Source organism: Neodiprion pinetum, chromosome 7 (assembly GCF_021155775.2).
Source record: "Neodiprion pinetum isolate iyNeoPine1 chromosome 7, iyNeoPine1.2, whole genome shotgun sequence".
In the NCBI taxonomy this organism is placed as follows: Eukaryota; Metazoa; Arthropoda; class Insecta; order Hymenoptera; family Diprionidae; genus Neodiprion; species Neodiprion pinetum.
The window spans coordinates 26327093-26353435 of NC_060238.1; the positions used below are offsets into that span (position 1 = coordinate 26327093).

The 26343-nt window shown below is 41.2% G+C and overlaps 2 protein-coding genes across 7 annotated transcripts in view; one reads left to right on the forward strand and one right to left on the reverse strand.

Annotated features, from left to right (window-relative positions):
- The window catches only part of LOC124222643 (band 4.1-like protein 4A), a 53867-nt gene that overhangs the window by 27008 nt on the left and 516 nt on the right, over positions 1-26343 (reverse strand). Inside the window, exon 1 of one of the 3 annotated variants that reach the window (XM_046633826.2) lies at positions 3086-3109. The exons of the other annotated variants lie outside the window; for them this stretch is intronic. The gene's annotated coding sequence lies outside the window, so the exon portion shown is untranslated. Of the gene's footprint in view, positions 1-3085; positions 3110-26343 lie in introns of those variants that run through there. 3 annotated transcript variants of the gene reach the window in all.
- LOC124222642 (thyroid receptor-interacting protein 11) lies at positions 626-25767 on the forward strand. Of its 4 annotated transcripts, XM_046633817.1 has the most exons (13): positions 626-945; positions 1183-1262; positions 3829-3903; positions 17006-17173; positions 17276-17383; positions 17470-17875; positions 17972-20695; positions 21047-21150; positions 21271-21370; positions 24360-24441; positions 24539-24731; positions 24857-24952; positions 25040-25767. In XM_046633817.1, the coding sequence occupies exons 1-13, from the start codon at positions 843-845 to the stop codon at positions 25190-25192; spliced, it is 4392 nt and encodes a 1463-aa protein (XP_046489773.1). In that variant the 5' UTR covers positions 626-842; the 3' UTR covers positions 25193-25767. The 4 variants fall into 4 exon arrangements, with proteins under 4 accessions (XP_046489773.1, XP_068993640.1, XP_046489775.1 ...); XM_069137539.1 differs by lacking the exon at positions 17006-17173; XM_046633819.1 differs by lacking the exon at positions 3829-3903.

Consider the following 26343-nt stretch of genomic DNA (forward strand, 5'->3'; position numbering starts at 1 on the left):
CAGATGCGTGGCAGGTTCAAATTTACCAATTTTCCTTAGCTACGAAACTTTTTGTAAGTAAGATTTTATTATTTGCATAAAAAAATTGGATAGTCATGAGACTTGTACTTTAAATGTTAAACGATGTTATCTACTTGTAAACTGTGACTTTACTCGTGAAACTGTGTGCAACAAACCTAGGGCATAGTTTTGTTACCATGCGAACAGCAGAGCGTTTGGAATCAGATGTGCGTAGGTGAGGCACCTTCAAATTGAACAATTGGTGAACAATTGTTTGGCTAGTATTCCAGTGATTGTGTCATAGGAAGGCCGGTAAGCAACGACCTCGATGGAGTTTCGGTCGGTATAAAGGCTGTGAAGTTCCGCTTCTCCATCTTTCTCCAAGACAGAAGAAAAACAGCGCAGTCGGCACGGCAGGGTGTAAAATGAATGCCCATTAATAAGAATGAAAATTTACACAACACCGTGTGACAATTCGTTGAGTTGATTCCATTATTTGTTTACTCTGCTGAAAGTAATGCGAAGAAATATGGGTTTGTTCGCTACATACGTAGTATAAATTCGGCAGTTATTTTCGTCCGCATCGTTGCCAGTACTGTATTCCTAGCGGTTGGTCAACCTGCGCGATCAGCAGGTTGTGTATACATACAATATTACGGAGTGTATTTTGATCTGTCATACGATTTTGGTAAACGTCAGGTGGACGCGATACGTAAAATAGGTCTACCGTATAAAGAATCGAACGATGGGGTGCGAAGAGTAAACGTTTCGAGCTTCTCGCAGTGAAATGATAATGCTAAAATATTCGTACGTTCAGTTCCTCAGTAGTGTCGACGTGTAAAATGGCGTGGTTCGGCGACGGTCTGTCTAGCCTGTCGAATTTGAAGGGCCAAATAACGAGTTTCACCAAGGAGGTTCTGTCCGAAGGAATCGTCGAGGAAATAGGTAAATGGACCTCCGATCCCCTTGTTACAATACCTGAGCCTCGGTGCAGCTTTCGAGTCCCTCAAAATATCCGCTTATTAGCTACTGTCAATGCACGTCTCTGTTTTATCAACCAATGAGAACCGTCCTGTTTACACGTCACGCCTGCTCGCTCAACCGCGGGAAATTTAAACAACATATGCGGAATACCTTGAAATTCTTGTGTATGTACCTACAGACGTTTCAACGCATTTTCAGACGAACGAAGCAAGGAGCTCAACGAAGCGAACGAGAAATGTGTACAACTTCAAGAGCTGCTTATTTCCAAGGATGCAGAGGTGAGAGGAATACTTGAACGCTCGTCTTTGCTTTTCGTCGCATCTTCATCAGCCTAGTAATGTCCCGTTTGTGCAGACACAAGCTGGAGATTCAAAAAGTCTGAGGAAAGTTTTAGCAATCGTATCTGCAGCGCGAAATAGCATCCATTAAACGTAACGCAACTACCGTAGACTGTAATAAACTATGCAGACCTTTGAAACTCCAAAGTATGTTAATGGAAAATTAACTTGGAACAGACGAATTTCAAATTCACTAGTTCAGTAATGGAATAATGTGGAAGCGATTCGAGACGGTAAGAAAGAAGAGGAAGGGTATACGTATAAGGGATCGAGTTTGAAAAAAGGACTGTTTTACACCACCAACATATTCATTCGTAATTCTGGCACCCCTAGGTGCCGTGGAGATAAGGGATGCGGAGCAGCAGCAGTGAGCCTATGCCTTGGTGATTAGAAAATATTTTAACAGATGTCCCTTTCCCTAATAACCGTGACTGAGTGTAATGCAAACAAGCGCCTCGCTTATCAGCCGTTATCTCCTCACCCCGTTTCAACTCCCTCTCACCCCCTTCTCCTCCCACGGGTTGTCCCACCCCGATGTTTTAGTGGTAGTTGCGCTCCGTAAATGCCAATCAATAAATTGTTACAGCATTGCGCCGCTTCTCAGAACTAACAATACCCAGTTAATACATTTATGTAAGGTAACCTACCCTTAGGGCGTGGAAAGAACATGAGAACAATTCGCGCAATCAGCACTAAATTATCGTAGTTTCTTCAATCTTCTATAGAAAGATCGATCAAGTTGTAATATCCAGGTACAAAATAGTGACAAATTAATACACACAAACGATGTACGGCTTGTCGTTCAAATAACTGACGAACAAATTCCTCATCTCCTTTCTTACTGCACGAACGGTATCTTATACATCGCAGGAAAAATATTTGAGGATGAAAGTAATAACGACACTATAACGATGCATGTTTAAGAAAAATCATTACTTTTCACCTTTGAGAATGTCCGAGATTTAATGAACCGTGATATACCTAACATACTCTTATATTTTGAAAAGCCAACTCCGCGAAGAAAAGTCATTATAAAATTACGTAATAATGATTTTTCCCCTAATGTTTCGTTACAATAACGTTACTAACTACCGCTTCATAGAAAAATGAAATCGAAAATAACATTGTTCGTATTAAGAGCGTCCAGGTAGGTATAATACGCGGCTTATACCTTGTCCACCGATGTGCACCTTGCGGGGTGAGAAGGGGACCCTGAACTGTGCGACGGGTGGAGGCGGTTGGGGGGGGGGGAGGTTATCGCAGTACAAACCCGAGATAACGAGCGCAAACAAAAATTATAACCAACCTCCGCTTCGCGCGGCGCTGCGGCGAGTGGAGGACTATGGGCCACTTTGCTATATTACAGCTTGCTCGACTTCACCTTTTCTATAGACTATACCGGACTTCCTCCTGATTGTGGACATCAATATTCAAGTCCCAGACGACGCAGGACGAATATACATTATACATATACCTTATTCATCATTCATTACGGTTCTGGTTTGTTTATTTTTCATTTTCTTCTCTTTCGCGTAGTCGAGGGAGCAGATTTTTCGCGCTATATTACGATATTTTTACTGTAACGGTGCATGTTCAGAAGAAATCGTTACTTCGCATCATTAGAATTGTCTGAAATTCTAGCTAACCATACTGAACCAAACATACGCATATTTTTCCAAAGCCAACTCACCGAAAATCGTTCTAAAATTATTGCCAGAATAACGAATATCTTCCTAATGTTTTGTGACGTCAACGTTACTTACGTGAACCTCGTCGTGTTTTCGTTCTCATCACGCAACCCCTTAATTTTTCCTCCCCCTCCACTGCGGAGACCCTTAAAGGCGACGACGTTTAATCGCATCTATAACTGTTATCAGTTTCATTTACATGCTTATGAAACTTTGCCAAAAATCATCGCACACCCTGGCGCCGAAACACGACTGCTATAATATGTCACTATATATACGCGCATATTGTACCTGTCTACAGTACCTGATGCGTCAGCGCATGAGGTAGTCGCCGTACTTATATGTAACATATGCATGTAATACAGTATGCTCGACAGAAACAGGCTATTTAAATTATTCAGCGATGCGGGATTCAAGGTGGGGAAAAAATATCTAAACCATTTCCGCGGGAGTTCTTTTAACAGTCTATTTTTTTCTTCCTTCTTTCCTAACTTTCCTTCAAACCTTGTGTCTGTGGTAGTAAGTAACATGTTATACCCAAATATGAGTCTTTCGGGTATGTTGTATGAAAATAAATACTGTATAATTTACACATTAACGAAAAGGCAATTTCGAGGTGAAAAGTGTCGAAAAAATGGGTTATATACGTAGATAAATATTACACGACGACAGATACTTGAAAATGTTATATAATGTAATTTCTGCGTCTTTTTACTTCAGTCCACGGGTTTGACAATACGAAGGTTTTTTTTAACCAACTTCCAAAAATTTGTAAAATAAGTATCATCACATATCCCGCATGTTTCTTATTGTCGCAGATTTCTCTTCTTCGTCGGCAAAACAGCGAGCTTCAAAAAGTGGTTCTGGAATATGACGCCCAGCATTCGCAAACGGTGAGTAAGCCAGTTTGAACTTGTAGTGTTTGCCTACGTAAAGATTTCCCCACCTCTATCATTATTCTTATTCCTCTCCGCTCTGCACGCTCTGCCCATCAAATCAGAAGAAATGCTGCACCGCGCCTTCGAACGACTTATCACGTCTCCGTTTCATCTATGTCAACCTAAATCACAGAGTCAAGTATCGTCAGAATCGTACAACATTTTACGAGTATGTCTATAGGCTGGTGTAACACGTATATCAGGGTATTTTAGGAAAAAATAATTTACAAATTTCCGTCAAGCTGAAGTTTGTAACGTTAATGTAACGATGCATCTTTAGAAAAAGTCATCATTTTGCAACTTTCTGATTACTTGAAATTTAGTAACCCGTTGATACAGTACAAGCTCAGATTTTGTAAATTCAATTTCTTCGGGTTTTCTAACGGTTCAGAATACTAATTTTTTTTTTTTTAACGTCCAAGATGGCGCTCATTTAATTTTTCACTTTTTTCCACATTTTCTTCAATTTATGCCGGGTTCCCGTCTCATGACCACCGCGTCCAAAAACATCGATCGTCAGAGCAGAAGACTGGTCGTGATGTAAATTCTTGACGCTGATCTTTGCAGCCCGGAATATAGATATATCTACAAATATCTGCATCTTATCTACAAACATCAGCTTTACGGTTTACCCCACGAACAGTCTTCAGCTCTGACGGTCAATGTTTTTCGACGAGGTAGTCACCATGTATTAGTCAAATATAACTCATCTATCTTGCGCAGCTCCGAAAGTTAATTAAATTGTCCGGTAGGTGTCCAAGTATCAAACAATATCTAAGCGTGTACACGATTTTTTGCCAACGTCTCGAAATTCGGCGATAAATTCTCAATAGCGGAAAAAATATCAAATGTGTCATCAATCTAAAACTATCACCTGACGTTCAAGTTCCGAATTGACTATAAAAATTCATCTACGTAACATAGTAGTCGACACTAGCCAATTTTGGTAAATTTTAACACCGCTCAGTTTTTACACTGTTATTTTGCATATTTGTTTTTTCTTTTGTTTGTAGTTTCTACGAATTGTTCATAGAGAAATTAGTTTTGTCATTGTAGTACGTTTCGGAAGAAATTCATCAGATAACGAAAACGGTTACGTTCTTTGGATTCTTAAAAAATAAAATAAAATAAAGGATAATCTTAAAATATTTTCCATCTGTACTCGATCAATTTAATCTAGTTCAAAATATATCTACTTGCATCCCTATGTACGTACATACATCGTATCAGTACGTGTAGTATATGCATTGAGATAATATAACAGGTATACAAGAATATCGCTTGGCGTAGAAAACACGTGTAATTACGCTCCAAGGTTTAGGTATATACATATAATAGGTATATGGTACAAAGGGGAAGAAGAAGAAGATAGGTCGGAACCGCGAAATTACCGTACGCGCCCACAACTTTCTTTTCAAACATAAATCTTACGTCAACCTTAGCAATTACCTGCAAACAAAACGAACCGTTGTTCCAAGTACCTGTATAAAGTTGCGAAGCGAGCGGCGTTCTTGTCGGATACACCGGGAGCTCTGAAAGGCTCCGGGGCTGCGGCTGATAAACCGAGGCGAAATGTTAAACAGAGAACACGGGAACACAAAAACTGTGCGTGTAGTTATACGACACACGTGTCGTCGCCTCGCCCCTGCCGCTTTTCACCTCGCGTGTTTCTTTTCCGAATGCGGGCTCTCGGGGTTCATTATCCGTCAATATTGCACACCCACCCGAATAACAATGACGATTTCGGTTTAAAAACCGTGCCGGAGATAATTTGTTCTTTTATTACAAGGTGAAGTTGTTCTTTTTCTATTAATTCACTGAGAGAGAGAGAGAGAGAGAGAGAGAGAGGAGATAACACAGGTCTGCAAAAAAAGATTTTACTTCAGCTTCGTGGGATGTTTTTGGCAAATCCTATATTTTCCAGAGTTCTGCATCCAAAAATGACTTCCATTTCCCTCCATCGCGTACAGTATGTTTGGAAAATAGAAGGTGTTCGCATAAAAAAAGCATAAGAACAATGAAAAATCCACCATTTCATTACATTGAACTAAAAAATATTTCTTATTAAATTAAACAAACAATTTCTTGATGAAATTTACTTAACATTCCGTGTTCGTTCTTTTTGCCTATGAAACCTTTTCTTCTTATCTTCGATACTTCTCCGAACAGGCTTCCGCTTTCCATTTTCTATTTCCCTGTTTGTATTTATTTTCGAATCTCACTCTAACACGTATTGAACGGAAGTAAGAAATCACTTTTGCATAAAATTTTTATAACAAAGAATAGGATACCAGATTTCGAGTTAAACGGGAGTTTCACTCTTAATGAAACTACAAATACGAGTTCAACAAAAAAACCTGACGTGATGGAATTTTTCCAGTATATTTCCCTGTTTCAGCGAGTAAAAATCTATATTAGAAACAGTATAAGAAATCTGTGCAGTTTTTTAGTTGCAGACCTGCATAATCACGGCAGACTACGTTACACTCGTGCAGCAGTCCGCGATTCATTGCATAACGAAACACACGCGCGAAGAGTCGACATGAAATTCGTTACTAGCTAATGTTTGCCTCCATCTCCGTCGTCGGCGAAGGGTGTGCAGGCTTAAAAGTCGGTTAGATATGTGGTTCGTATCTTGGACCAACAAAGGTGAGTCCACGACATTCTCGCTGACGTTAAGCCCGCGTCTTTTGTAGACACGCGGGATGCTCTGAGGCCCGAAAGAATTACTTTACGATTATTGTTGTCATCGAATTTTTGCGTACCTACATGTACGTCGCAAGCGTTACTTATTTTTTCTTCTTTTCGTTTTTCAACCTTTCCGAGTAAACCGGTACATCAGGCATTCCTTTCCGACGTGAAACTCGACGGAGCCCAAGAGCTAGAGTTCACCTTTGACCTGGAGCCGGAAGTCCTGGGACTTTTTTATGCCAGACGTTTCCGTTTTCTTATCGAAAAATACTTCGCGGTGAAGACGATAATGTATAGCCGGAGTGGCGTAAATTTGTCGAGGCAAAAAAGTGGACGCCGTTACACCTCGGTTAAAAAAAAAACTAATCTGCACACGGGCTTCGTAAAGTCTGTGGAGAATTTCATGGAAAGCCAACCAACGTTTGGCCCGCACTGTTTCTGATTTGGTTCAAAAAAATTTCAGCAGTTGCTAAAACTGAAACAGTGTTCTGAATTTTTTCACATTTTTTATTCAACTGCTCTATTGTTTATAAATTATATAAAAATTGCTCCATGATCGAACCGGTCTAGAAATGTTCTAAGTGAAAAATAGAAATTACGAAAATTTTTTGGGAATTTTCATACCGTTCAAAGAATGTTTTAGCTGACAAAAAATATTTAGAGGTGCTGAAAAAAAAATGGAAAAACAATTGGTCCATCAGGATCTTGAAATTTTTGGAATAGATATTACGGTTTCTGAGTATATTTTGAGTATTTTAAAGAAGGTCCATTTCAAAATCAATTTAAATATTTGTAAATAATTGAGCAGTTGAATAAAAAATTTGAAAAGATTCAGGCTACTGTTTGAGAGTTGGGGCAAGTGTGGACATTTTTTTCTCAAACAAAACTCAGAAATGGCGAGGGTCGGACGTTGGTCGGGTTCGCGTGGAATCCCTTCTGTGTGTGAAATGCGATGTTGAAAGAGGATATCTGGCGCGCTCCTGCGGTTACTTTGTACGTAAAATGGTAATTTGTGGTGAAATCGAATCGATATTACCCAGGCTGCACCGATATCTCGTTACACCAACGCTGGTACATGTATAATAAGAGCGCGTAACTAGACAGCTGCGGATGATTCGCCGGTAGGCCCGTTGTTCTTGAACGCCGAACGAGGAAGCGGGGCGAAAAAGCTTCCCGCGATAACAACGGGCGAACACAGACAGGCGAGCTTTTGTGATAGGCGATGATGGTGTAACGCATAGGTTTGCCGGGTAAATTTTTGATAGTGACTATGACTACCCCGTTCCCCCGTCGGCTATAAATGCGGCCAGCTTTGGGGAGGCCGTAGCCTGTCCCTGCCTCTCCAAGGTCTAGGATCATCGAGTGTTCGAGAGAGGATAGAATTCTAGTGTTTCTCGCCGCTGCTGCGCCGACGTTGTGACTACCCAGTTGCAGGGAGCGACGATTACGAGGATCCCGCGACACTCGCGTGAGTTGAGAAGTCCTTTTTAAGGGAAAAATAACGTTAGAGATCAATTTCGACGACGCTTTTCTTTTATCTTTGGCCCAAAGAAGATTTCAAGCGTTATCGACATTTTTTGAAACTACATTTGATTGCACAGGGGGCCCGTTTTGCCCGTCTCTCCCCTATACATATATCTTGGAATATCGAAATCCATTTATCTCAAACGTGAAAAAAGGGGTCGACAGCCACATTCTATACGCAATTCTTAACAAAGACAAACGAAACACATTTTCATTTGACGCGAAAATAAAGAAATGGCATGAATTTTGGGAATCTACTACTGAGATTTCACAGAATCCATGCCGTTTCTTCATCTCTGCGTTTATCGACAATACGTTAGGGTGTTTTTGTTCAGAACGGAATCGTCGTGCCCTTTTTCGCGCTCGAGATACGCGAACTTCGATATTTGGAAATAATTTACACGACAACGTCAAAATCGACTAGGACACCCCCTTGACGTCCAATTTTACGTCCACATCGTGCGTGGCCTTTGATCACCAGCTGCGCCCGCAGGTTGTAGTTTGCGTACGTCGATGGTACGCGTGGACGCGCTTAAAAGCGGAATACCCTGTACATTATAGGGGCTGCAGGCTACAGCGAGGTACCTATGTACCGTTGCAAGGGGGCAAGGAAGGATTGGCATACGATAGAAAAAACAAGGAAACAAGAAAACGAGAAGGGAACAGACGAGTCGAGTTATACGTGTATCAGCTGGGGAGAAATTTATGCGCGAGGGAGTTCGAAAGACGAAAACAAACCGCCGTTGCGATGTGACGCAATGTGTGTGTGTGTGTGTGTGTTTTCTCGATCGGAGTCGCATTCGAAGCTCCCCGGTTTATTCTAATACGTATACCTATCTATGCACGTACGTGTGTAGCGTGGCAGAGCATTTTATATATGCATACAATATAAGCAACGCAAATTAATGGAAATTCTAATGACACGGTGAGGCGGAGGGCAGCGGGGGTCATACCCAGATCTCGAAGTGGGCTCTGAACGTTGAATAACGAGCCTGATTGTAAGTCGGATATACATATACATAGCCGCATACTTTTAACGCGTTCGTTCTTTCGTTCGGAGAGACAATTTCGATTGTGTGAGACGTCCATCGATTCAACACCGCCTCGGACAATATTCTCGTTAATTCTTTTCTGTTATACCGTACGTGGTCGATGCATCGTTATACATCCTGTTATACAATAATTTCACTTCACGGCAGATATTTGAAGTTCGTCAAAAAAAATACTCCACATTTCGTTACGCGTAGATGAAGCTTTATACGATACTTGTACCGCGATGACCGTAACTTATACAAAAACATTCCCTGCGCGTATCTGAGATTGTTTGCCATGCCGCGAGATCTATGGTGAATCATGATTCCCAACTATGCTATATACGTATGTGATGTGGCAAATAACCGGGGCGGGGTTGAAGTGCCGAATTTGAGAATTTGCGAAAGCGCCTAATTCCTCAACAGATTTCTTCATTAATTTTTTTTGCAAGGTAACAATGCCACGCATACGATTACGAGTCTTTCGTTTTTTTCGACAGTTGGTATAATTTCTGAGCATGAGATTATTATCATCATTATTATTACTTCTTACCAAACTTATCATCGCGCGAAGTCACCGTTCGATGCGAAGAACAAAAGGTACAAAAAAAAAAAAAAAAAGGCTAAGATGAAAACGACGACGACGACGACGACGACGACGAGGCAGCTAGAGAATGACAAATATTCCGATAAGATATCTTATATATTTGGTTCGCACGTGCGTTATTGCTGCCCAGCCGGGTGTCTCTTACACCGACACCCACATACAGGTATCTATGCAGTACGTACGTATGTACGCGTGTATTCATACAACATGCCAACGTGTGCGGGTTACATAGGCATATTATTATAGGCGGTTCCTATAGTTCCGTTCCTCGTGAGGCCGCCTCTCACAATCAGTTTCTCCGTCACCTCCGCAAGTGCATGCCGTGCCATGCCACGGCACGGAGGCTCCTCCTTGTCGGCCGGACGCGACGAAGAGAACGTGTGTTCCTCCGGAGGAACGACGACGCCGGTACCGCGATACTTGCAAGCCTTACCGTCGGTCAGTCAGTCGCGTCGAAAGCGTCCCGCGGTTCGCCTCGCCGAGGTTAGAAATTCATCTTGCGTATTTTATTTGACATTTTCAGAGATTGCGACTACATGATTCGCGATTCTTCAGAGAATAGCCAGCAGTGAGTGTGAAAAGAAGAATAAGCAAATAACTAATCGATTCTTGGCTCTTACTTGTTTATTTTATTTCTTTTCTTTCTTTTCAATTTCCGAAATTGCAATTCCTCCATCAAATATTACCGACGTACTTATCTTGTATTATGTTCATTTCGCGTTATAAACCGCCAATATCGAATCTTGCTCCACGTAACTTTCGCTACTTATAGTATATACCATGATTACACGTATGTGGGGCTGAAGCTGTTATACCTGCACTCTAGATGCAAAGTATAACGCATTCGCAGACATAAAGGTAACGTAAATTTTACATCCTTTTACCAATACATTAATTCGTATTGACGATATGTCGAAGGAGAAATTTAAAAAAAAAAAAATAACGATGTGTTTCTATTATTGTAACTTGTATAGCATCGTTAATAACGGAGCACCTGTGAAAAACAAATTAAACATGCTAATCAACGAGCCGCGCAAGTGGCCTGAGCCAAAAAAAAAAGGAGGCTAATACATATACGTAAATGAGAAAAGAAACGAACAATAAAACGCTAATTCCAACCTGTGACTCGAACGTATATAAAATGCGTTAGGCGGTATGAAAATTTGAACAAGTTAAAAATTTCAAAAACACCACATCCCCTGTACAAGTTGAGAAGAAGACCAATAAGAACGAAACGAAATTAATCAAACTTTATCTCACATATTTGCAAAGCACGGATCGACCTGCGAGGATGAACGAAGTAGTATCATTTTTCTCGTTTTCCTCTGAAGTAGGTAGACATCGGTAGAAACGAATTTCCGATCGATCTCGATGATACACATAAGGTATACCCAATATTCAGTTAGTAAAATTCAACAGGTCAAAGCATAATGAAACCGTCGTGCATATATATAGTAATCCATTCATAAATTCATCAAATTTCCATAAGCTTTGTGCAGCTTCGTGTATAAACTACGTGTGTTTGCACCTATAACCTGCCTATATATACGTAGGTACGCGCGTTATACGACACGCATCGCGTCTACAGCTTTGAACGAAATATTTCACACCGAGGTATATACGTAGCACGTATTCACGTATATTGCAGGGTATACCTATGGGCGTAACACTCGCAAAGAAAAACCGAGTTCACACTCACGGTCGCCATATTCGATTCATATTCTCTCTTTCTGCCAACAACGCGTGATATTCCGCGTGCACGGCAAAATATGTTCATTTATTTTCAACATTATTACGCGTGCGCGTATGTATATCGATATTGTACAACCCTCGTCGTCACCTCGTTCTATTTCCATTTGTTTTATATTCTGAATACAACATAGGTACAGTTGTAAAAAAAATCTCGTCCGACCGAGAGACTGCAACTGGCGGCACAGATGATCTCCATGGGGAAAGAGAAACAGATTTTTCACATCTATGTTACATACGTGCATGCGGTACGCAGTGCGTTATTATACGCGAACGCGTTCTATGTACAAAGATCAAGAACGACCAGTGCACTGTACGGATCAAGCGCGACACGGAAATTTTTCACATATTCACACCGTATTCCATTTGCGACAGAAAAGTTAGGAGAAAAAAATTATTCACACAATCCGAAGTAAATTGTGAAAAAAATTTCGCATTGGACCGAAAGTATGTTTCAAAGATATTGTAATAATCTTCGGTATACCTGTGCAGTAGCTGCTACACGTTATAACGACTCACGTAATAATTGTTTTATGTACCGTGTGTACGGAGTACGCGTGTGTTGTACCGTACAGTTGTGCTCGCGGTTGTTTTTTCCGTTTTTTCTCTTCAATAGACAAAAGCAACAAGTCGGTGACAAGTCTTCTCTTCTCTTTTCGCGTCTCTCCATCTCTTCATTGTCCCCCCTGTGTACATATGTACAACCTATGATATACCTTGCAAGCGTTACCCACATGCCGCATGAGTTTCTCGTTAATACATGCGTCAGACTGCAAAGGAGCGCGACGAACTTATTGAACCAACTTTATCTCTTCACACATTTGCAAACCTTCGTCGTTTTGACTCGTTCGCAATTTACACGAGGACTCGCCTCCGTGCTCGCGGGACTCTCGACGCGCTTTTATCTCTTGCCGAGGAACGCGCTGACTCTTAATTTCGGATATATCATCCACCCAACGATGTCTAGTGGCAAAGTAGTCGCGTTGTTGCCTCAAGTACAGGATATAACGATATCTCTTCCATCCATTTTAGCTCTGTTAGATGCGTCGTACATGCTTCGAGCGAGCAACGCGATTTTACAATCAGAATTAAAAGGAGAAACTCCGCGAATACGAAAATGATGGATTATACGTTATTAATAGACAGCGAGTGTATAAGGATATACGCAACGTACGCGGAGAGAATAAAAGACCAGATATAACTGAAAACTGTAGGAAAAGAGAGACGCGTCGGATATTTTGGTAAAATATACTTGGTATATAAGATGCAGAATTTATTCCATAAACAGTAAAAAAAACATACAATTGGCACGGGTATTTTTCGCCAAACGTTCTGACGTGTCCATCTCTCCCTGCAGTTTTCAGTAAAATCTGGCCTTTGTCCTCTCTCCCTGTCCGTATCGCGTGGAAGTAGGAAAGAAATTGAAATGAAAAAAATAGACATTCAATTACGTGACAGCTGTACAATGTATTAATACCGACGTTCGAATGTATGTCGTGTACTCATTGGCAGCGCTAAATACCTCTCTACGCCATACATAAAATAAAAACCTCCTCCTCCTCCTCGTCCTTGTCGTCCTCGTCGTCGCGGAGCGATCACCGCATGTGCAATGCGCGTTTGTCGTTACGTCACTGCTCGCAGTGTCGTGCCGCGCTTATTATACCATTATTGCTATGAAACACCCTGCACGTATACACGTATTGTATGCCTACAAGCGTGTCGTCGAAGCAAGCCACCTTCGCGATTCACGTGTCACGCGTATGGATGTGCAGCACGGGCATCGACGGAGTTGCGTATGTTTGTACATACGTGCAGGAGGAAAACGTGCCGTATGTGTGTACGTTTTGTATACGTGCGTACTTTCGTACGTACGTTTGCCCAAGGCTCGGAGTCGAGGGCTAAACAGAGGAGTCGGACGATGTGCACGCACGTTGCACTCGGTGCGCAAACTTAAGAGTCTCGAGGTCGTAGAGAAAATTGAAAGAGAGAAGTAAAGATGGAAAAGAGAGGAGGGGGTAGGGGACAAAAAGTAGAAAACTTTATACGCAACTGCGTGCCTGTGCATATGAATAATTGTTCGTCGTTTGCGGCGACTTGTTCTTGGCTGATAATTGTGTTTCATTATAGGTACGTAAATACGTGCGTTATACGTGTACAACGTAACGGTGCGTTAGGTATAAAGCGTGAATAGCGTTTGCACCAGCTTCTGATCTTTTTGCACCTTCTCTCTTCTCTGCTTTTTTCTGCTTCTTTCGTTAGATAACATGCACACTCGTCGGTTACATGTAGTTATACGCAGTGTATGTACCCGCGGGCTCGATCTTAAGTAGAAACCCTCGCGTCCCGTTTCACAGTGCAAGCTAAGCAACGTTAATCGCTGTATGTACACGTCACACAAGCTGCGCGATGCTGCAGGAAGGCGCCATGATTCGAAACTGATCTTGCCATTCGCTCAGCAAATTATTCGAAGAACCGTTATTCTCAGTATCTTCCTCCTCCTCGAGCTGGCACGTTTCGTTTGACACATGATTTTTGCAAAAATTACCAACCAGGAGACAAAAAAGGTCTAAGAAAAAGAACACGTTCGTGTCTCAATCGACGGAACCGACGGAACAAAGACGTGACGTAGTTCTGTACTGGATTCACAGGATGGGTAAGAAAAAAGAAATTGATGATAAAAAGTTCTCTGAAATAACACGTAATATGTGTAACGTAGGTAGGTACATACGCGTATAATCTTCTTCGGAATCGCGTTGTACGAGAAATCCAAGTAGACCACCGGCACAAATAGCCGCATACCCAATCATAGCCAGACCCGGCTTATCTATAGGTTCTGTCAAGCGTGCGCGATTAAATTTAACTGCATGTACGTATACCTACACGGTGGACGGGAACCGCTGATTATTGTCGACCGATCGCTCACTTCCGTAGTACCTATACGTTCGTACATCGCGTATGTTCCATCGTATTGAAGTTAGTAACGTTATCGTAACGATTCGTGCTCGGGAAAAGCGGTTACTTCGCCATTTTGAAATTGTGTCAAATTCGGTGAACCGTTACAAAACAAAACACACTCATTTTTAGAAATCTTAGTTTCATCAAAATCATTTCAAATTGAGAAAATAGTGATTATTTTCCTCCATGTTTCGTTACGTTAGCGTTACTAACTTCAATCTTGTTATATTCCAAGGTTCAACTAAATTCCCGATTTCTCAACGATCCCTCGTTGCATGCGGCCGAAATTTTCATCGAATCTTACCATTGTTCTACTGCTGGGTAGTGAATATTTTATCCTTGTTATATATATACAGGGGGAATCGAAATGAAACAGAGAGAAAATTGCTTACGATGTAAATGAATATTTAGAAACGGGCAATGCGCGCGGTATAATACAAAGGAGGGAGAGAATTTAAACTAGGCATATATGAACTGCGACCCGCATGTAATAAAAGCGAGAGGAAGTTACACACGGACGTGAAACAGGTGAGACAGCCGTGAGTCTCCGGGTCACCGCGTGTGTTTCAGAAACGGGTAAAAAAGAGAAAAGAAAAGAGAAGAAAAAAAAAATACTAAGCTAACGAAGCCAACTGGCATACCTCTTCGATATCTTGACGCGGGCTGTGTAAATACGTTGCAGGACGGTATAAAATGACGTTTTGTTCGGCGCCTCCTCCTCGTACATACACTCGCATCTTCGTGACGGTGCAGCAGGGCGCGCGGGTCGAAGAAGAGCCGGTGCTGTAACGCGGCAGAAAAAACATGAAGGAGAAAATTAGCAAAATTCTCCGAATTTTAAGAGTCGATAGGAGGAGAAAAGGTTTGCATCCTAGCTAAGTGTCGGTAAAATGTCGATGTAGAAATATGCGTCCCCGTAACAGGCTTCGCTGTTCTACCAACTGGTACGGGAAACGAGGCAAAGAAATTGAACGAATTTCCCCTAACATTCGAGTCAAGTTTCCCGCATGCGGCTCGCGTGCGTTACGCCACCGCCTCGTACCTTATCCTAGCGATTCCGCGCCTGCGGCCGGATTGATAGGGACTTCCTTTCCCACGTTCGCTATCAACGTGGCTTAAACTCGTCCCTCCGGGTTACCCGCGGCTTTGCGCTTCGTTATTTTCTGCCTCGCATTGCGCAGCTCCCTCCGTTTTACCTCGTGCACCCTGGTTCGCCGTCCCACGTAAGGCCGATACGAACGAGAGAGAGGGAGGCGCGCGTCGGGTGCGCAAAGCGGCTCCGAGGCATACGGGTCGTCTGCAATCGCGCGATAAGCCCGCGAAACGCTCGGCGCTAATCGTATAAAGCGAGTCGATCGTGCGTGAGAGGCGATTTGGAGCGCAGAGTTTAGCAGGCATGTGGCGACCCTTCGGCCATGGCTGGAGTCCGACCGACTCCTTCGTCATGCAAGTCAAACGACGCATTATTCCTTGACCTGACCCAAGGAAGCCTCCTTTCATATTCATCAGTCTTTGCCCAACCATTTATTTTATATTCCTTTGAACCGGCATGCAGGCACACGGAGCGCGGCGGAACCTCGGAAACGCGTCTTTGCATAAACCGTTCGAAATCGACCCCGTCGCGGCGTCACGAACGATTTTACATGTGTCGCCGCGTCTCCGCCGCCGCCGCTGTTACTGCGACCGATATCCGATCGGCTTTCGAAAGGAATAATTTCTTTTTCCCCCCCAACCAAATCGTCTCGGAGTATCTAATTTTTTATTCACGATAATCGATCACAGCTCGCATTGACGACAAACTTGACGGCGTACAACCGCGAGTAAAAAACGAGGAAGTATTACGTTATTTCTATTATAGTATAAGCAGGTAGTGTAATATAAATTCGGAGCCGCAATGATTCGTTATTTTGATGATAAAAACAGTTCCGATGACACGTTCTCTTTTATTTTATTAGCTACGTACGATCTGCTGTTTGTAAAACACGAAGAAAAAATTGAAAAAGCAAACTCGATGCCTTCTCAAGTGTGCACGTCGTTGTACGTGTGTAATTGCACGGCGCGTTACGCATCTGCGCGTGTGTGTCTCGCGCATATTGATATCGTGTGCTAAGGTAGAAAGCATTGTTCGACAGGCGACACGAGATCTTATGTAAAAGTGCGCTGCTGCCTTCCCGCGTTTTCCCCTCCTCACCTCCGAACCCCTGCAATGAAACGAACCGATAACGCGACGCCGATATGCATGGCAGTTGCAGCTAGCGTTATACGTCGGACGGTAAAGTTTTACCGCAGAGGCCTCGTCCTCGCGGATCTCAATAAATCGTCGTTTGCGACAATACGGAGGCGCGGAGGCTTCGCTCTGCTCTTTCGCTACACCTTATTTGCGACAGACAAACACGGCGCATCGCTTTAATCGCGAATAATACGGATTTTTTGGTATCTCGTCACTTCTTCCCAGAATTGGTTTTATTTTTTCGTATCTATACGTATCGACATTTTCCAGGACGGGAACCACCAGAATGACGACGGCTCGGCTTTCTTTTGGGACCCTCCGTCGGCCAAAAATCGTGATGCGAAAAAGGATAATCAAACGAGGCTCCTCCAGGAGCAACTCTCACAAGCCACCGTAAAAATTCGCGAATTGGAAGCGGAACTGAAAACTGTACGACGGGTATGATGCGTTTAGTTATTCGGAAAATAAAGATCTGCCCCCGATCCCTCCATTTGAAGAAAGATCTCTGATTTAATAAGTTGCAAACCAATATTCGCACAGGTGAACGCGCAAAGCTCGAAGGAAGACGTTCTCGATTGTCACCAAAAAACGGAACTCCTGCGAGCGAAGCAAGACATGATAAACCGTATCATTCAAATGGGTGAAAAGGTGTGTATGAAAATAGCAGTATACTTGTACCGTGTATAAATAAAATTCAGGAGGCTTTGGTGAGGAAAAAATGCATGCTTTTACAGAATCGCGAAGCGGAAAGAAACATGAAACGTCTTCAGCTGGACGAAGCTGTTCTGGTGAATGATTTTCGTGGCATAATGTCACAGCTGGGATCAACGGAGCAGCTAGATCTTATTCGGGCAGCTCTGAAATCTTTGGAAATTGAAAACGAAAAGGAAATACTGACGGGGCGCGAGGAGAAGTTTGACGTGAATGAGAAAATTATGAAATATGACGATGGCCAGTTTGAATCGGTCTGCCTGAAGACCGATAACGACAATGGAACCGCTAAGAGGGAAGACAAACTTAACGGGGACACGTCAAACAAGGAAACCGATCTCCTGAGGAGAATCGCTCAGCTTGAAGAGGAAAACGTCGGCCTGAATACCAGTATCGTGGAACTGGACCAACAGCATTCGGAATCAATTGGTACGGAGTGTGTTGTGAAACATGATGTCATACGATACTTGAATAAAAATGTAACTCCCGTTAGTAATTTGAATTTTCTTAAATATCTGATTCCAGAGAGACTGTTATCGATAAAAGAAGAAATGCAGAACAAGCATCAAACGCTTCAAAACGCCTACGAGCAGCTTTATGCTGAATACAACAACGCGCAGAGTAAACTCGAAACTGTAAAATCAAAGCTGCAGTTTGCCGAGGCAAACAACAATACGATCGGTGCAGTTTCCTCCACAAACATTCGGGAGGTCGAAGAATTGTCGAGAAAAGTAAAAGAGATACTGCGGAACGAGGAAATCGAGGAACAAGATGACAGATCTATCTTCGAGACTGTTGCCGAGAAATACGTGGAAAGTAAATGGAAGAAAGATATGCTAGAAAGAAGACTGACCGAGGTAAGTAGGGAGCTGAAAGACGTTGCTGAAATGAAAGAATCAGTGCAATTGGAATGCGACGACATGCAGCTCAACATCGATTCGTTGCTTGCGGAAATTGAACATCTAAAGTCTAATTTGCCATCGATTCCCGAGGCGAGCGAAGAGCGCGTTGCCTCCTTGGAGACCGAGACCGAGTCCTTGCAGGAAGAAATCGATCGTCTTCAATCGCAAAACACAGCGACTAGACAACAGAATTTCGACTTGGTAATGGCCGTGCACAACATCGAAGCGACCCTGCGGAACCAAGAGAATCTGGAAGCCGAACTGAGGAACACGAAACAGCAGCTAGAAATCGCCCAGCAACAATTATCCGGTGCTTCGAAAAACGTCGAAAACAATGAGAACATGCTCGAGGACTTGAGTCGCAGGTTACACAGCTCATTAGACGAAAATAACGAGCTTCGCGCGACGATTGATGAAATGAAAATGGCCCAAGCGAACTTGGAACAGCGACTGGAAGATCAGATTGAGTCGACAAAAAAATTGGAATCGGAACTTGAGAGCCTGCGGGAGGATTTGAAACGTTCGGTTTCGAATGAAAAGCGGTTGGAAGGTGAAGTGAAAACGCTGCAAGATGCGAAAAGTCGAATTCAGAGTGACCTCGAAACCGCATTCCAGGAACGAGAGGAATTGCAAACTTCGTTCGATCCGCCTAACCAGGTGGCTGACCTGGAATACGATTTGTCAAATATGAGGAAAGAGTTGGACGTAGCGTTGAGTCAGGCGGAAATCCAGCAGAGTGAAATAGAAAAATTGTCCCACAGCAACGAGAGATTGGTTAGAGAGAATTCTTCGTTGCTCGATCAGCTGGGTGCGACTCAGGACGAGTCACTGGACAACATAGAACTCCTGAACACGGAAATGGTTCTTCTTGAGCAGAAATATAACGCATTGGAGAAAGAAATCGGTGTTAAAACGGCAGAACTTGCCGAGGCCTTGGAACAGCTTCATGTCAACGAAGGAAAATGCGTTCGGCTTGAAAACGAGTTGGCAACGTGCAAGCTAGTCACGGAAAAATTACAAACTGAGAATGGAAGGTGTATTGACTTGGAAAATGAATCGAAAGTATTGAAAGCAAATCTAGAACATTTTAAAAATATCGAAGGAAAATTTAAAGATAGCGAGGATCAATGTAGACAATTGAAAATTGAGTTAGAGTCTGTTAAGAGCGAAGCGGAAAATTTAGTAACGGTAGAAAAAAAATGTTGCGAACTCGAAGCCAAGTTGAACGACTTACGAAACGTAGAAGCAAAACTACAATTAGCGGAAAGCAAATGTATTCAGCTAGAAACGGAATTGAGAGATATTCGATCGAATCAGGTGGCTGGTGCTACGCTAGAAGAGGTGCAGAGAATTAGTGATGAGATGAAAGATGTTCGAGAAGCATTAGCTGAAAAGACGCGTGAGAATGATGTTTTAATTGCTGAAAACGCAAAGCATTGCCGCACAGAGAAATCTTTGGTGGAAAGTAATCAAGATTCGGCGGAGATGGCCAGAGAAACTATCAACGGCTTGACTCGGCTGGTCAGAGAGAAAGATGCCGAGATCCAGAATTTGAGATCAAGCGTGACCGGAAACCCCGTCGATAAGCACGAGGAGCAATTACTAGCTATGAAAAAGGAGAGGGACGAGCTGGTGAATCTTGTTCAAGTAAAACATAACGAAAGCGTTCAATACCATCTTGAGATACAAAGATTGACGCAATTGGTAAACGAACAGCTGACGAATAATCAAAAACTGAAGGTGGAACACGACCGAGTTTCGGAAGCGGTGAAAGAAAAAGAAGCTGAACTTCTTTGGGCGCAAAACGAGCTTCAAGTCGTGCGTCAAAGACTGAAGAACTTCGAGGAGTCGAATAATTATGGTGAAAACTGCGGGGTGGTCGAGCATTCTGTCCAATTAGCTCAAGCGGGGATTCTTAACGAGAAGTGCAACGCGTTGGAGGCAGCTTTGGTCCAGGAGCAATCTAGCAATAGAATTTTGCAAAATCAGCTTGTAGAGAGTCAGAAAAAAGAGGCGGCTGCAGGAAAGGAATTGGACCGATTGAGAACTCACTTGATGGAGATCGAGGCGAGTTACACAGAAGAAGCTCTCTCAGCTGAACAGAAACAAAAGGAACTTGAAGTGAAATTGATGCAAGCCGAAGAACGGGTCAAGAATAGTTCTACCGTTTACACTTCTGCGAGTATCCGGGCTAATCAACAAGTCGAAACGTTACAGCAACAAATGGCTCTTATTGTTCAACAGAGGGATGAGATACAAAAGAAACTATCCATATCCGAAGACAAGGTTTTGGCGCACGCAGCTTCTCTCACCAATTTGCAAATTGTTTTGGAACAATTTCAAAGCGGTAATACACATTGGATAACATAACTCTTGATGGTGGATTCTTATCTGAATTCTAAACTCTCTGCCTTTATCGTTCTTGTGAGATAAGATTTTGCTAATCATTTTTCGTTCGAATCCGTTACCACGAAAGTCTTACACCATTTGTGTGTCATATTTCATTCATCCTGATCACATTGAAAGTGTTTCGCGCACATTGAGCAACCAATAATGACAGGAAAAAATAAGCATTTAATTTTTTTTTACAATAAAATAACGATTTTCCGGTTAACCGTTAATAATTCAGCCTATGAAATGAAATTTGGAGATTTCGGATAATGTGGACAAATTAGTTAATGCCTTATATTTTTTTCAGACAAAGACAAAGACATTCTATCGGCAACAGAAAAAATTCAGCAACAACTTGAGGAGTCTTATGAAAGACAGGCGGAACTTTCTGACGAAATTACCAATCTCAAGGTTGGCATCTAATGTTTAATGATTATTATCGGATTCCGAACAGACCGTTTGTAAACACGGAAGAAAATATTCGTCTATTACCGTAAGACTGATTCATTTCGTTCAATTTTTTATTGACAGGATCAATTGATCGAAGCTAAAGAATGCTTGCAAGCAGCGTCAAGACTGAGCGAACAACTGGATAAAAAAACTGAGAGAATCGAGGAACTGAAACAAGAAGGTATTTTGATTTTTATCCGGAATGAATTTACGTTTTATCCTGCATTTGGCTGCATTTTGTTGGTTTTGATAAAATCTGCATGAAGATTGTTGATTGGAGCATTACTGTAAACTGTAGAGTGTAGAATATAATTTGAAGTATAAATCGCAGAAGTCAGTGTAAAGTTTGATTGCAAAAATCGGTGATCTGTTTTTTTTAACTAGAATTAGACTTGTCTAGTTTTCAGTTTTCGTATTCACACTCTACCAGTTACGCCATACACGCATAAGTTTATACAACAAGAGTACGGTTTGTCTATACGGCTTAGGCACAGGGCAACGTCGCAGAAAGTGATTTGAAATCGGAAAACATCATTGGCCAAACTTACGACCCAAGAAGCGCTTTTTTAAACCTGTATTTTTGACTAGATTCTTAAACTGACTCAGCGGGCTGTGCCTAAAGCAAATAGACAAACTGTAATACTAATAATATGTTGATTGAAAAATTTTTTTTTCACATACATACATTTTTGTGTAAACGTTTACCATTATTTTACTGAAAATTTCAGCAATACAATTTGCGATAGCCTCAGACATCCAAATACTAATTGAAAATCCCGAAACATATCCTAGCAAGGGTTTTTGAAAAATATTGAAAGCATCAATTTGGCTGTGGCCTGTGACTAATACACAAATAAAAACAGTATAAAAAAAAGAGCATAAATAAATAAGCACATAAACAGTCCGGTGGCGTAGTCAAATATCAGCTGGTAATTCTGGGATTGTAAAAACTAGCCCAGGATTCTTGCTGGTATCCGGCTACGAACTGGTCCAACGCCTTTGCACACTAAACAGCATCTCGTCTGGCTCATGCATTGCCATTGGTGCCGGTTTTCTTACTTTTAGTTTTGATTTTTTATTCATTATAATATAAGTTATTTTTTATATCGCACATTCGTGCGGAGGTATTTTTACAGGATAATTTATGATAGAGCGGTATATTTCCGCATATTTTGGTTCTTTCATGATCCCTTTTTGTCATGAAGTTTATACTCAATATTTTCGCTTAAATCGAATACAATTAGGATCTAGCTTTTTTTTTTATTACCTTTATCACATGGGTCTCACGTTCAGAATGGCACTATCGAAAAAACTAAACTTCAATCAGTTAATGATATAATAGCTGACAAGGTGTTGACATATTGATTAGAATTTTTACTTACAATTGCATATTGCACATTTTTCCGGCGAAGTAAGTGCTGACATTTTAATAAATGGCTTTTATTATACAGATTGAAATATACTTTTATCATTCGTTCTTGTGCAACGTTCGGACGATTATTTCAAACATGCAGCATGAATCCATATTTTTTTTCTACTTTCTTATCATAATAATTTATCCACATTACAGCACATCTTTTTACAGCGTTGAACATAGCTTTTGCGGGATATCGAATATTTTTATCATTTCAATCGACTGTCGAGTTAATATTTTTCTTCTCAAAGTTGTACGCCCTGTATCAGTAACGTAGCAGTTTCATGTAATTACCAAGTCTTACATAATAACATTGCAGTTAAAATGCATATATTCCTTGAGATAGCAGGTAGTTAGGTAATTCAAGGACTGGCGACTAGTTTGAACAATGTACCTATGTCGGCGTTCATTCTAACTATAGACTGAAAGCGACAAAGTTTATTTGAAATATCTTATTCGTACCGGCAAAGCTAAATTGTCTTGCAACTTCACAGGACCTAAAACTTACTGCACGGTGTGTAACAATTTTAGTTTCAATATTACATTTTTTAATCATTCTAGAGATGTAGTAGAGTTTTGAATGATATTAAAATGTGATGAAAGTGCAAGTCGAATATTACAGTGTAGAATAATCGTCGAGGGACGTAGTTTATGAATGTTAGAACTGTTTAATATTTAGTATACATTTACATAGTTTGCACGAATATCTTATTTTCGCGTAATACGCCGGTTATAATTATCGTCAGATTAAGGAAAAAAAAAAAACTAGGCTGAGATTAAACAATTCAATTTCAAATCGAGCTACACCAATTAAACATGAGATTCCTTTAATGCAAAATAAATTGAAGTTATAAGAGAGGGGAAATATACTCTTTCCCGAATTTTAGATCCACATAGAGTTAATCAAAGATAGAAATGAAAGAATATTTTGGTAGCGACAGAGTGGGTAATCTCATGCGGTAACTGTGAGCGTGTTGATTATAGGAGCTCATATTACCTCGTGGGATTTCCCACCCGCTACTACTATCCTACAAATTCTCAGAAAATAAGAAATAAAAATTTTGAATGCATATTTCCATTTCATCAAAAGCTAGTTCTGAAATCTTGACACGGTTTAAAAGTATTGAGAACAAAATGAACCCATGGAACGACTCTGATTTGAAATTAATAGGTTTTCATTGAGTTTTACAAACGTAAATCGTCTCGTTACTTCGCGATTATGTATGTACTGTCGAGTAGTATCGTTTACCAGCTTGCGGTAACTAGTGCGATCCGAAATGCATTAATTTAATATGATATTATTGTTTTTAGCAGCATGCATCAATATAATTATACTTTATTGAAATGGCATGACAAGAGAAGAATGCAGCATGTTTAATCGAGTTGTGAGTGTGAGTATTACATCAGGTACTGGTGTAGCCTCACGACGACCAGTACTTGTGTTATACTTGCGCTTATTGTCTCATTACCTACCAGCCTGAAGCCACGCAACGGCCGAATGCACACATTATGCGAATTAAAAAGTGCCCAATATTGATTTCCTTGTTGTTGAAGTATCAATCGGTGAACTTTAAGTGACGCAGAAACGTTTCTACTAAATGTCTGACTCATTCATAATTTGTTATCCAAATTTATTGTATGCGCATATTCTGGCCGATTGGCGATCCAAACCAAATTAGCAATATTTAATTTTCATGCGCAGCATGATATCATGCATTAAAGTTACATTTAAAAATAATACATCATTTTTTTACAGTTGCTCGGTTAACAGAGCTAGTGAGTACCGCCGACGATCGAATACAAGGAGCAAATAAAAGTGGCGAGGGAAAAGTAGACAGGTTCGCAAAAATATTTTTCACATTCAGTTGTTCGTCCATGTTCGTCTTTTGATACGATGGTCACACGACACGCAATAACACGTTATATTTTTTACAGGGCTCTCTTGAAAAATTTAATACTCGGCTACGTGTCATCAGCAACTGGCGACAAGTTATCGGTACTCAGAGTATTGGCTACCGTTTTAGATTTCAACGAATCGGACCGAGAGAAGAGCGGACTGAACAGCCCCGCGGCAAGCGGCAGCTGGTTTGCTGGGTTACTGCGAAGCGGAGGGGTTGCTCAATCTAAAGTAAACTAATCAATGTAGTTTTTTATTTCAATTCGTCACTTCTCAATTAGAATGACGATTTTAGATATAGAAATCCATATGTTACGGATTATGAAACTTGTAACAACACGTTAATGCTTCCGCAGGATCAAGAGGCATCGTTATCTGCGGCGTTCGTCAGGTTTTTGGAAAGTGAATCCAAGCCAAAAGCTCAACTACCAGCTTTACCAATATCTACTACTGTAAATAACTGTTAATTCATTTCTAAAGTCTGCATCTTGGGAAATGTGTATGTCTATTTTTTCATCGTGAAATTTCTATTTTCACAGCCGCCACCTCGCCCGGGTCACAGCAGACAACATTCCTCTTCGTCTAATCAATCAACCCTACTCTTATCAAATATCACATTGCCGACATTCCCAGATTTCGTTCCTGCCAGGAATACCGGCTCCATTCTAAAGGAGGTTCTGAAGGACAGCTGATATTGAACTTGTCCTCACAAACTTGATATTATTATTTTTTACTCCTCATTGCACATGCTAGTAGAGAGAGGGAATTGCGTTGTAAAGTTCTTTTTTTTTCTTCGATAGTAGAATCCATTGGGACAAAAATAACAATACCGATTTATTTCAAACGTATAATTCGTCGAGAATGCTATGGGTACTGAGTTACGACTCGTATGTAGATAATTGTCCTAAAGTTAATTCAGGCGATGCGTAGATGAGGTATGAAAAATTGCTCATGTACCGGATAGAAATTTCAAATTTCAAAGTTATCCAGCACTGACTGCACATTCGTCTTCCTATCTAGATTCAGTGCCCTTGTATGAATATCTATTATTATCGTTCTCACGTGAGCGGAGTTTGTAAAAGTTTGGGACAATGATTTGACAGTGATTCAACAACGTACGTGAAATGCGTCACACTATCACTGTTCGATGAATTTAATAAATTACACGGAATGCGAAATGTAATGAAAAAGCCGTCTTCTGAATTCTGTATCATCAATTTGTTGAAATTTGTATTAAAATGTGTATAATAAAGATTATTTAACTGTATACCGCAATAATAACGATAATAATAATTTGTTTATATTGCAAAATGTCAATCTGCGTACATTATTCCTATACAATTTACAAACAAACCGGAAAATACATTGTGATTACCACTCGAAGAAATTTTTTTTTCGCCTCCGAAATTCTTCAAATTACATTCTCGTAGTTTCACGCGTTTTTACATTTAAAAATTAGTGATCATTTCGTACAATAACCACATCGTATGTGGATATCTGATGTAAGACTACGACTATTTAAACACTATATAAATTATACACTGCATCACTCGCACGGAGCAGTTTAAGCGCGAGAGACTAAAGTCGAAAATTGAACGAAATCACAGCACGTGTGATTTCTCGCGTATTTGCGGCCATCGCGCACAGCGGCGTGGCAAAGAAAAGTAAGAGGAAAGGAAATGGCAAGCGCAGCATGGCGGCAGGCGATCCTCGTCGGCGCGACGTCTTCGGGCGCAAGTGAAACGCGCGAACGCGTAGCGTTTTACCCATTCGAACGATTGCAGGTCTGATTCAGCGTATCCACAGCCTGCTTCGTTTCGCATCCAACGTTTTACAACAACGA

Excerpts from the sequence above, each read along its gene's own strand:
- LOC124222642 (XM_046633817.1), top strand. The coding sequence starts at position 843 with ATGGCGTGGTTCGGCGACGGTCTGTCTAGCCTGTCGAATTTGAAGGGC. Across the intron at positions 17,876-17,971 it reads ACAGCATTCGGAATCAATTG|AGAGACTGTTATCGATAAAA; the intron begins GTACGGAGTGTG and ends ATCTGATTCCAG. Across the intron at positions 24,953-25,039 it reads CTTTACCAATATCTACTACT|CCGCCACCTCGCCCGGGTCA; the intron begins GTAAATAACTGT and ends CTATTTTCACAG.